This window comes from Danio rerio, chromosome 2, assembly GCF_052040795.2.
Source record: "Danio rerio strain M-AB ecotype USA chromosome 2, GRCz13ab, whole genome shotgun sequence".
NCBI classification, from domain to species: Eukaryota; Metazoa; Chordata; class Actinopteri; order Cypriniformes; family Danionidae; genus Danio; species Danio rerio.
The window spans coordinates 52,802,501-52,815,329 of NC_141022.1; the positions used below are offsets into that span (position 1 = coordinate 52,802,501).

Sequence of the window (12,829 nt, forward strand, 5' to 3'; positions counted from 1 at the left end):
AGATTTTGTGTCTCAATTATAACTTTGTATCTCAATAATGACACTCTCAAAATTAGGATTTTTATAACTCAATACTAACTTAGAATCTCAAAATTCTCACTTTATTTCTCAAACTTCAGATTTTTATGTCTCAATTCTCACTATATCTCAAAATTTTGACATGAATTTATTTCCTTCAATTTTGATTGTCCCTCTATTTAACATTTCTATTCTTCAGTTCTTTTTTTGTTGTTTATTTTGAAATATGTCTTTTATTATGTCTTATTAAAGATAATCTTGCAATCTTGCAATTTTTCTTGACATTTTGAGTGTATATGTTGCATAAGTCTAACTTAATTTCTTCCACTTCTTAGTTTTTATTGAATATCTATGTTTGTATTTCACATATATGGTGTTTTTCTCAGCACTCCCTATTTCTAATCTGAAACTGCTAATTCTGGATGTGACTTTTTATTACTCCCTGTTTGTTTATGAAAAATATAATATGCCTGAGGCAATAAACCTTTGAGGAAAGCTTAATCATAACACCGTCTGAGTTTGTGTTCCTTTCCTCCCACGATCATGCATTAAATGTAGTTTTGTTTTTTGTTTAGATCCAAAAACTACTGCCATAAAGACATTTTGGATGTGTGTCTGACATAAAAGTTGTACCTAATGCTAAATGTAATAAAAATTATCAAAACTAAACCAAATTAGTTTTATATTTAGAGTTTGTGTTGTCATTTTGATTTTTTACTTACATTTTATTTAATTATTTTTGATGTGCAAAATATATGATTTTATTTAATATTTTTTTATGATTTTATTTAATAATATGTTTTTATTTAATTTTTATTTTATTAAATGTATGTAATATTTATTATAATATAATTTAATTATGAAATTAATTAATATTTATTTTAGTTTTTGATTAGTTGTGTTGTTTTATGTCGAGTTATAACGCATTTCCATGTGCTACTGCATTTTTTGTGCTCATTTTGGCAATAACTCATTAGCTTAGGAACACAATAACAGTAGGCAAAGCTGCAATTACAGTATGCGAGTGTTAATTATGCGAGTGTTAATTATTTCTCTCATACCTTCATGTTTGGCTGTCTATTCCTTAACAGAGCTGCTTTTAATACAGTGCCTGCTCTGTACATACACTTTCAAGTCAGCCACAAATGATGTTTATTTCAGGCTAGGTGTGGAGTGAGCATCAGAAAAGCAGTCACTAGCATTGCATTGTGTTATTTTCAGGATTTTTTTTTAATAACTTCTCATGTCTTCTTGTGTCTCTGCAGCTCTGGTGTGTCGCTGCCATGGCGACTCTGACCCCCTGCCTCTTACAGATCTTTGCTGTGCTCCAATTGGCTGCCTGCTCGTTTCCAGAGGAACCTGGGCCTTTAATCTCCGCCCCCGCTGAGGGTAAGGACACGCCCCCTCCCCTTTTCACTGACTGTATATACAGCATCAGCAGAGACATTATTAGGCAGATATACATTACATCATGGGTATCTAACGCATGTACTGTATATTTAGAGCAACACAGGTACCTTGATGTAAATGGTATGAATCATAATTGTAATTGTTTTGGAATTTATTGCTTTATTTTTAATGTGATTTTAACAAAAACAGCAACATAAATTATATGATGCATTGCTGTTTTGAAACTGGATAACACTTTACAATAAGGTTGTATTAGTTATTGTTAATGTATTTACCAACATGAACAAACAATGATCAATACATTTATCACAGTTTTTAGTCATGTAAGTTAATGTTAGATAATAGAAATGAAGCTGTTCATTGTTAGCTTGTTAACTCACGGGCATTAACTAATGTTAACAAGCATAAATTTGGATGTTAATAATGCAGTAGTGAATGTTAAACTAATCAATGCTGTACAAGTATTGTTCATAATTAGTTCATATTAGTAAACACATTAACTCATGAAACCTTAAAGTGTGACCTAAAACTGTTACGCTATGGAAAATACTACTTGTAAATTCTCAGTTTCTAATGATTTACTGCATTTATTAGGTATGTTTTTGACCAAACATATTAATGTTAGTTTTATTCTGTAAACACTTGATACCTTTTTTTTATCAAATTTCAAATAAAAATGTTGTCATTACGAGATTTTTTTCAGAAAGTGACAAAATATTTTAATTTGTTGTGATTAAAAGTCAAGGCTTCTACACCAACTATGACATTTTATTACATTTCAGGAGTTAGATCCTTATTATGTTTTATAAAAAACAAATAGAGACATGATAAAACATTTTTTGCTCCTAATGACAATTTATTTCATTTATTTGGATGAAGTGTTATTCGTTTTATATTCATTTATTCTGCATTAGTTTGCAGAATGAAATGAAAATTGCATATTATTGATACTAAAAGTAGCATATTTGGAGAAACATTTTCGTTTTTTAAGTAGTTTTATGACGTATTTCTCATATTCATTTTTTTCTGATTTATTTGAATTAGATTCTTATATACAGCTTCAATGTTTCTTATTTTAATTTTAGTTTAAATGTAGTTGTGCTACTTATATGTATGTGTACAGTATATGTATGTCGTGTGTGTTTGTGTGTATATGGGTGACGCAGTGGCGCAGTACGTAGTGCTGTCGGCTCACAGCAAAAAGGTCGCTGGTTCGAGCCTCGGCTGGGTCAGTTGGCATTTCTGTGTGGAGTTTGCATGTTCTGCCCATGTTCGAGTGGGTTTCCTCCTGGTGCTCCGGTTTCCCCCACAGTACAAAGGCATGCAGTACAGGTATATATACAGTTGAAGGCCGAATTATTAACCTTCCTTTCAATTTTTTTTTTTTTTTTTAAGTTTTTCAAAATGACGTTTAACAGATTCAGGGAATTTTCACAGTATGTCTGATAATATTTTTTCTTCTAGAGAAAGTCTTGCTTGTTTTATTTCGGCTAGAATAAAAGCAGTTTTTAATAAAAATTTTTTTTTTTTTAAATTATGGGCAAAATTATTAGCCCCTATAAGCTATATATTTTTCGATGGCCTGCAGAACAAACCATTGTTATACAATAACCTTAACCTGCCAAGTTAACCTAATTAACCTAGTTAAGCCTTTAAATGTCACTTTAAGCTGTATAGAAGTGTCTTGAAAAATATCTAGTCAAATATTATTTAGTGTCATCAGGGGGGCTAATAGTTCTGACTTCAACTGTCTGTGCATATATATATATATATATATATATATATATATATATATATATATATATATATATATATATATATATATATATATTTATATATAGTGGTAGGTGTGCTTTGGCTTGAGGTCGCTGGCTGAGTGCCTTAGTGTCCCACCAGTGATGATATGCAACTATATTGCAATGCTACGAGTGTGATATTGAGAGGACGTCAGAACACCAGGAACCATTGCTTGTTCACCAACGTCACTTCAGAGTTAGTATTTTAATGATTCTGTAGCGTAATGTCTAAAGTGATAATAAAACAAGCCATTTTGCTCACATTTCAAGATTATGAGGCTGAACGGCATGAAATGCCATCAGTCTACAGAGATTTCACAGTATTTCTCTGATAGCACAATAATTAACTCAGAAAAAGCCAAAGCAAAGCAAACACTTCCAGAAACACTACTAGATTACTATGGTATAAATACAGCACTACAACATACAAGAGGGAGATCAACTTAGTCATTTACCTGTTTTATAATAATTTGATCAGCGGTAGTTTGAAATTTACACTAAGTTTTTCTTCTCTAAGGACTTATTATGCCATCTCTGTCGCCATCTTGTGGCGGAACGTCAACTGTCTTTGCTCTGCTCAGTATGACAGGCTAATGGATGCCGACACGCTGTATCTCCAAAATTATAAATATTTTAAAATAGCCATTATCTTTATAAATAAACTGCGTAGTTGCAATCTAAACAACTAAATTCTCACCTTTTAAAGCCTCAAATGTACATTATGTTGTCCAACAACTGCAGCATTTGTCAAACTGTAGTGAGTTTATTGATCTGCTGTCACTCTTTGGGGGCGAAATAAAACAGAAGAGTGAGGAGGCTGTAGCAGTTTTGATGTTGCAGAATATTGCACGGCTTAATGTGTCAGCAAGAAGAGTGTGTTTTCTACAGGTGGTTTGTCAAGCCCGCTCACCTGTGTGAGGCACACTGCACAGTGTTTTGAGCGTGTTTAACTGTTTGCATTGTGTCGAATAAATTGAACTCATAATTGCTAGCATGGGAGTTTGGTAGGTTATTAAAATGGTCTTTATTAAAACTTAAAAGCTATTTTTAATCAAATTTCACATTTGTTCAACCTTTTAATGTGGTAAAATTGCTGTAATGCCACTTTTTATGTGTCTAATTTAAAGCTTTTCAACGTTAGCACTTTTGTGAAGCCGTTGTGTACATATGGTTGACATATGATGTGGACGTGTCGCACTGTTTTTAAATAGTTTTGCACATTAGCGCTGCATGGATGGATGAAATACACCATATGGCTGTGATCTTTTTAAAAGCCTTTAACATAATGGTGCTAGAACAACCGAGACCAACTGCGTGTGTGTGTGTGTGTGTGCATGTGTACTGGTATTCCCTATAGACCTCACAAAGCAGAATCAGTGATATTGATGAACAACCACTCATGCATCTCTAATGATTCAGTAGAGACCAGGGGTCAAAGGTCAACCAGCACAATGTACTTTGGGTTTATGTGGGTCAAGTTTTATTGCCACTAGCATAGTAAACCCTGAATTCACCCATATTGTGGGGTCCTGCCAGTGTTCGCTCTCTGCTCGCTAAATGATTTAGTAAATATACTGAATGCCTTAAAGGTAAAGTTGAGCTAAAACAAATTGTTGTTGTTGGATGATGTTAGTTCACATCTCTTTATTGTGAATTGATTAATTTTGCTCGAGAAGTGTTGCCATGTATTCTTTTTTATGGTGTTTTGTGGGAGGGTGATTTTTGTTTTCTCTCTATAAAGCATGAGAACAGAGCTGGTGTGCTGTTCTTGTAAAATCTGGCAACACAAGTCTAGTCCAAAACAATACTGCGAGAATGAAAAATGGAGAAGGGTCTGTCTGCAGACCGGGTGCAGATGCAAGCTGGGCTGCGTGCAATGCTTTTAATGTGCACACTTAACCCTGACCCTCACAGTGACATTACTAGGTCTGTTGAGTACATGGTTCTGACATTTCTTGTCTGAGATTGTGTCTCAGCTTGCATATGCATGTTTGCAGTCACATACTATTAGACTCACTGAAGAGCTTTTGAAAGCTTGTACCTAAAGAATTTTTTCTAAATTGATTTCTAAATCAATCAATTAAATCAGTCAAAACCATAGAATGTAAAAAACTGGATGTAGTATGCATGACGTCACCCATAGGTTCCTGAAGAACACAAATGAAGGTACAAGTAGGCGAGGCCAACCATCGCCATTTTAGTCGCGCGTCATCGCACTGACCGGGGGATACCAGACCAGCGACGAGATGATCCCAAGGTTTCCATATCCGGAACCAGGCCATATCCTGAGCTGTTGCTGCGCTGATGGTCATGGGGAGTGAAGAACATGAGTCTGATTCCAGCAACGCTCCAGGGACAGACGAGTCTTCGCTGAGGCCATCTTCCAGCCTCCACCACGGTGACTGAAGCTCTGTACAAGACTTTTGGCCAGCGGAGAAATTAAAATGGTCGTGCCCAACTGAGTCTGGTTCTCTCAAGGTTTTTTTTTCTTCACTCCCATCAGGTGAAGTTTTTTTTCCCTCTCCGCTGTCGCCACTGGCTCGCATGGTTCAGGATTGGTAGAGCTGCGCATCGATGAATTTGCTCTTCAGTGTTTGAACTCTCAGTAATGATTTTAAATCACACTGAACTGAGCTAAACTGAACTGAACTTAAACACTAAAAACTGAACTACACTGTTTCAGTTACTATGACCATCTATGTGAAGCTGCTTTGACACAATCTACATTGTAAAAGCGCTATACAAATAAGGTGAATTGAATTGAATTGAATACCAAATAAGGGCAAAGAGGCGGAGCTACAGACACCTGCTGGCATTTTGCTTAGACAGGCTTTTCTTTGGGAGAAACGCTCAACTTCATTACATGTGACTCATGTGTGTTCTGACCCCATGTGCTTGGTTGTATACTATATCAATAAAGTGTTTAGACTTTTAAAAACACTGTTGTAAAACATTAAGCCTCTAAACATTGTTCTTATGGCATTTTTCTACAGGAGGAAAATGCTAATTATTCCAAACACTTCAAATATAGTCTGAGTTAGTAAATGCAGGGCAATTTAAGAAATCCAGGCATAACAGTGTATAACAGCATTTCAGATGGCTGTTCTACAGCCCACAGCTAATCAATCTGTCAGATTCTGGAGTGCATTACAGCTCTAAAGAGAATCATAAGTGATAAATTATTTTAAATAAAACAAATGCATTTATAGAGATTAATTTCATTCACCTGGGAAATAAGGGCCACTTGAATTAATTGTGCTCACAAACCAGTGCACAGCATGACATATGATCTGATAATTGTAGGAAATAATTCTGAAAGGCAGTTGACTGCCTAAAGCCACACAAAACAAAACAAATATAAGATGTATATGTCGTGTTCAGTGGATTATCAGCTGGAACCAGCTGAGATGAAGTGACCTAGCTGTCACTTAAGTGGCCACACCCTTAATTATGCAGACTTAAATAACTTAATGAAGCAAAATGGATGATTTCTAAAAAAAAAAAAACTTCACCCCCCTCACAGTTGTCATGAAGGGTGATATTAGCTTTATGAACCAAAAATGTTCTTTATACCAGGCTGTGACCACCTTTCTTCTGTGGTAAAGTTGGCCATGTTGACATTGGCCTCAACAGAAATGTGCTCTATTATGGAGCCAGGCCTAGTGGAATTTCGATGAGTTGCAGTTTCAGTTGCTTCCACATTAGCTTCACATGGAAGAGAGAGATGTTACTGTTTGGTCAAAACCTAGTGGTGAAATCCCGCTCCCTCATGTGAAGCCAATACAGAAGTAACTGAAACTGCAATTCATCGACTTGCCTTTGGGGTCTGGCTCCAGGAACTCCAGATGATCCCTGACTGCAACGCTAAGTTGGCCAATTTTAAAGCTGATAAAAGCATGTTTACAGCCTGACACAAAAGATGGTTTTAGTGTATATAGCTAATATAACCCTTCATGACAACTGTAAGGGAGTGATTGTTTTTAATAACTCATCCGTTAAGTTTATATTAAGTTATATTAAGGCTGCATAATTAGGGGCGTGGCCCCAGCTAGGTCTTGCTGGTCACACCTCGTCACCTCCGCTGATTCCGGCTGATTAGCCGCTGAACTTGGCATATTCATCATATTTTTGATTTGTGTTCTGTGGCTTTAGGCAGTCATTTGCCTTTCGGAATAACTTCCTACACTTATCAGGTAATATAGCATGCGGTGTGCACTTAATTGTGCTTACAAACCATTCACGTGACCTCCATTTCCCAGGTAAGTGAAATTCTTACTTGTACACCATCTGTATAAATGTATTTGTTTTATTTAAGATCATTTATAATTTATATTTCGCTTTAGAACTGTAATGCACTCCAGAATCTGACAGATTGATTAGCTCGGCCCTAGAACAGTCATCTGAAGTGAAATCCAGTGTTACGACTGGATTTCATAAATAGCCTCGCATTTAGCTTATATTTGGAGTGTTTGGAGGTAATTTGTGTTTTCCTCCCTATTACAACCGTGTTACAGTGTTTTTAAAAGACTAAACACTTTATTGATATAGTGCAGTGGTTCTCAAAGTGAGGGTCGGGACCCCTTGGGGGGTCGCGGGACAATGACAAAGGGTCGCTTAGTGATTTCCAAAACTCAAATAAATTTGAGTAAACTATTAGAATTACCATATTTTATTCATAACCCACAGAAGATAGTTAATAGTTATGTTAAAGAAAAAACAACAACAACATACAAACAAAAATCAGCCATCAGCCTTTAATTTTTTTATGTTTAAATTAAATTAACAAATGACTACAAAAAAACATTATACGGTTATTAGACTGTTGCATTTTTATGTTGTCAATATGCTCATGTTTATTTATGCCTATAGTTGTGAATATTTTTAAACTATAACCACCTTGAAAAATGGGGGTCACAAGTCACTGACATTATTATTTTGGGGGTTGCGGGTTGAAAAGTTTGGGAACCCCTGATCTAGTGTACAGCCAAGCACATGTGGTCAGAACACAAACGAGTTGCGGGTAATAAAGTATTAAGCGTTTCTCTCAAAGAAAAGCCTTTCTTAGCACAATGCTAGCAGTCATTTGTAGCTTCATTGATGCTCCGCCTCTTTGCCCTTATTTGGTATCCCCCGGTCGGTGCAATGACGTGCAAACAAAATGGCGATGGTTGACCACGCCTACTTGTAGCTTCATTTACACCTACAGGTGACGTCGCAAATACTACGTCTATATCTTTTACAGTCTATGGTCAAAACCTTTCCCTGTACCATTCCTGAAAATACAGCTACTACATTATGCTTTCCATTGTGTTCAACTGTCCTTTTTTCTGCTCATATAAACAGCCATTTTTAGAGAGAGAGAGAGAGAGAGAGAGAGAGAGAGCGTCAGTAAAACAATGTGACCTTTTTAAGGGCTTTCCGCACTTAATTGCTCTTTTCCAAAGCACAAAAACATTTAAACCCTTGTGAAATGTGTCCAAACAACTGAAGGCGCAAAAACAGAATCTCTCATCCTTTTCTCCTTCTAACACTGGAATTAATTACATGCAGAAAGTGTAGGAAGTATTATTAGCATTCACAGTAAATATGTGGGTGTCCTCAGGCTCAGATTCAGACTCCAGTTCCCTGTTCGAGACACATTTCTGTTTGTTTCTGTTTCTGTTTTTTTTTTTTCTCTCTATCTCTCTCTTTCTCCGGTGGTAATCTGTTTTCTAATTGTGTTTAACCTCCTTCCACTGCATTTGGAAAGCAATTTTGCTTATCTGGGATGTGTGAACGCTCTCTGAGCTGCGTTTTATGCTGGAGTGTAGTGGGGACACAATAATAGAAAAACTTATCAGCTTTCTCTCATGAATATTCATTATGAGACAGCAGGACATTGGCCCAGGAGTCCTGACTGATTGTCCTGGCAAGTTGAATTAGTCAGAGTAGGATTAATGTGTGTGTGTACAGTATGTGTGTGTGTGTCTGTTTGACTGTGTCTGTGTGAATGTGTATGTGTTATTGTGTTTGAGTGTGTCGATGTGTGTTGGAGAGTGGCTGTGTCAGTGTGTTTGTATCTGTTTGTCTTTCTGTGTGTGTGTGTCTGTCAGTGTGCGTGTGTCTGTCTATCTATGTGCGTACACGTGTGTGTCTACTGTATGTGTGTGTGTGTGTGTGTGTGTCTGTCTCTGTCTGAATGCGTGTGTGTGTCTTACTGTGTGTGTGTTTGTGTGAGTCTGTCTGCATGTGCGTGTGTGCATGCTTGTGTGTCCGTCAGTGTGTGTGTCTGTACGTCTGTGTCTGTATGGGTATGTGTATAAATATGTCTGTCTGTGTGTCTGTCTACTTGTACTGTATACTGTATGTGTGTGTGTGTGTGTGTGTCTGTGTGTTTCTTTGTTTGTGTCTGTTAGCGAAAGTGTGTGCGTGTGTGTACAAGTCTGTCTGTCTGTGTGTGCCTGTCGTTGTGTGTGCGTGCTTGTGTGTGTGTGTCTGTTACTGTGTGTGTCTTTGTTTGTCTGTGTGCATGCGTATGTGTTTGTATGTGTGGATGTCTGTGTGTGCTTGTGTCTGTATGTGTATGTGTGTGTCTGTATTTGTGTGTGTTTGTCTGTCTGTGTGTGAGTGTCTGTCTGTTTGTGTGTTTGTATGTGTATGTTTGCGTATGTGTTTGTCTGTCTGTCTGTCTGTCTGTGTGTGTGTGTCTGTCTGTTTGTGGATGTGTGTGTTTGTGTGCAGGTGTCTGTGTGTTTCTGTGATTGTGTCTGTTAGCGTTGGTGTCTGTGAGCGTTTGTGTGTGTGTGTGTGTGTGCCTCTTTGTTTCATGGTTATGTCTGACAGTGTGCACGTGTGTGTGTGTGTGTGTCTGTTTGTGTTTGTGTGTCTGTTTGTGTATGTTTGTGTGTGTGTGTGTTTCTTTGATTGTGTCGATTAGCATAAGTGTGTGTGTGTGTGTGTGTCTATTTCATCTGTCTGTGCGTGGGTGTTTATCTTTGTGCATGCCTGCGTGTGTGCGCATATATGTCTGCCTCTGTCAGTGCGTGCATCTGTCTGTGTGTAATTTTAATAGCATATTATTCTATTATTTACTAATATTTTAAATGAGCTTTTCAATTATTTATTCATTCATTCATTCATTTTCCTAAGGCTTGGTCCCTTTATTAATCAGGGGTCCCCACAGTGGAATGAACCGCCACCTTATCCAGCATATGTTTTACACAGCGGATTCCCTTCCAGCTGCAAGCCAGTACTGGGAAACACACATACACTATGGCCAATTTAGTTTATTACATTCACCTATAGCGCATGTGTTTAGACTGTAGGGGAAACAGGAGCACCCGGAGAAAACCCACGCCAACACGGGGAGAACATGCAAACTCCACACAGAAATGCTAACTGGTCCAGCCGGGACTTGAACCAGTGACCTTTTTGCTATGAGGCAACAGTGCTAACCACTGAGCCACCGTGTCAATTTTGGAATATAATCTTATTGGTAACACTTGTATAACTCTGATTAATTAATTGTAGTAATTACATTAAGCTATTTGAAAAAATCAGAACAAGTAAAAACAGTTCAGGTTTACAAAAAGAAACGCAGATAAAAACAAATAATTTATACTTTACAGGTAATTTTGAAAAACAACATGCACTTAATAACCTGAGAAATGTCTTCTAGGGGCAGATAATGCCTTTATGGTTATTTACCATCTTAAATAAACCCCGTAGACCATGAACATAAACATCATTACGTCACTTTACAGAAAGTGGAGAGAGAAATGTTTTACCCACCAGTCATTTCACATAATCCTAGCACTGTAAAAATTAAAGTAAATGAGGTGAAAATGAGTTGAGGTTACAGCGTTCGTAATGAGTTTAATTAGTCCCAGGTTTGGTTTGTTCACAGTTATTCATTGGCATGAAGGGCACGGGATGTGATGTTATATGGCAATTCATGATAATGACTAAATAAGATCAATTACACATCTTATATAACCCAATTACATTTCTAGCAAATTACATTGTTTAAATCAGCACAAATAACACTGCATTACAATTCATCAATCAGTATAGACTTTCAAATATTAAATACAAGAATAATGACATGATGTTCATATAGTTATAAAACCCCTAATCAGAAAAAGTTGGGAAAGTATGGGATATGCAAATGAAAAGAAAAGAAAGAAGTGATTTCTAAAATTACTGACTTGTATTTTATTGCAGACAATACAGCAGCACTTTATTTACTGTTCCTCCTCGTGATTTATTTCCTTTTTTAATAAACACATATTTAAATTTTGGTTCTTGCAGCACATTTTTCAAAAAGTTGGAAGAGTAAAGCATTTACTACTTTGTAATGTTGCCATTCCTTTTCACAACACTTAAAAGAGGTTTAAGAAAACATCAAGTAATGAAGTGTTTCAGGTGTCATTTTGTCCCATTTGACCTGCAAACAAAGTTTGTCCCATTCATTCCATCAAAATGGGCCACACATTCTCTATTGAAGATAGTTCGGGACTGCAGGCAGGCCGGTCAAGTACCTGTAACCTCTTTCTCTGCAGCCTGGTCTCTGTATTGTGTGCAGACTGTGGTTTTGCATTGTCTTGTTGAAATATTCATGGGCATCACTGGAAAAGAAGGCAGCATATCCGGGTCCAAAATCTCTGTATTTTTTTAGCATAAATGGTGCATCACAGAAGTGCACGTTACCTTTCCTAAAGGCACTAACACAACGCCATACCATGACAGACCCTGGCTTTTGGACTTGTTGCTGGTAATAGTCTGGATGTTCCTTTTCTTCTTTGGCCCGGAGCACGTGGCGTCATTTTATTTCTAAATTTACTTTGACTTGTATATTATTGCAGACAATACAGCAGTACTTTATTTAATGTATTTATTTAATGTATTTTTTTTAATAAACACATATTTAAATTTTGGTTTTTGCAGCAGATTTAAAAAAAGAAGTAGGAACAGTAAAGCATTTACCACTTTGTAATGTTGCCATTTCTATTCACAACACTTAAAAGACATTTAAGGGACTGAAGACTCCAAGTGATGAAGTGTTTCAGGTGTAATTTTGTCCCATTTGTCCCATCAAAATGCGCCACACATTCTCTATTGGAGACAGGTCGGGACTGCAGGCAGGCCAGTCAAATACCTGTAACCTCTTCCTCTGCAGCAAAGACTTTGTAATGTGTGCAGACTGTGATTTTGCATTGTCATAATCATTCATCATACGGAGCTCAAGGCTGTGTTGTGTTTTATTTTATTAATTTATATTTTATTTATTTATTTATTTATATTAATTTTTACATTTTTAAATTTTAAGTTTTGTTAACTTATTTATTTTTTCACTCATTTGTTTGTTTTTATTTTTAATGTAATCTATTTATCCAATAATATATGCATTCAATTGTTTATTGGAAATTATTTCATATATTTATATTTATTTTTCTTTCTTACTTTTATCTATATTTTTTATTAATTAATTAATTAAAATTTTTTATTTATTAAATAATTTATTTTTCATTTCATTTAGTTATTCATGTATTTATTAGATTATTTATTTATTTAAATTACTATTATTATTATTATTATTATTATTATTATTATTAATTTAGCATAAG

General features: G+C 36.0%; 2 protein-coding genes across 21 annotated transcripts in view; one reads left to right on the plus strand and one right to left on the minus strand.

Moving 5' to 3' along the window:
• The window catches only part of sema6ba (sema domain, transmembrane domain (TM), and cytoplasmic domain, (semaphorin) 6Ba), a 269,128-nt gene that overhangs the window by 148,977 nt on the left and 107,322 nt on the right, over nucleotides 1-12,829 (plus strand). For all 20 annotated transcript variants that reach the window (XR_015477841.1, XR_015477843.1, XR_015477840.1 and 17 more), the window contains 1 exon segment: nucleotides 1,284-1,407. Coding sequence is in view for 11 of the 20 variants with exons in the window: in XM_087239709.1 (XP_087095835.1) it covers nucleotides 1,284-1,407 (124 nt within the window). In the remaining 9 variants the exon portion in view is untranslated.
• Nucleotides 1-12,829, minus strand: part of cactin — a 465,667-nt gene that overhangs the window by 62,151 nt on the left and 390,687 nt on the right. The window lies entirely within an intron of this gene.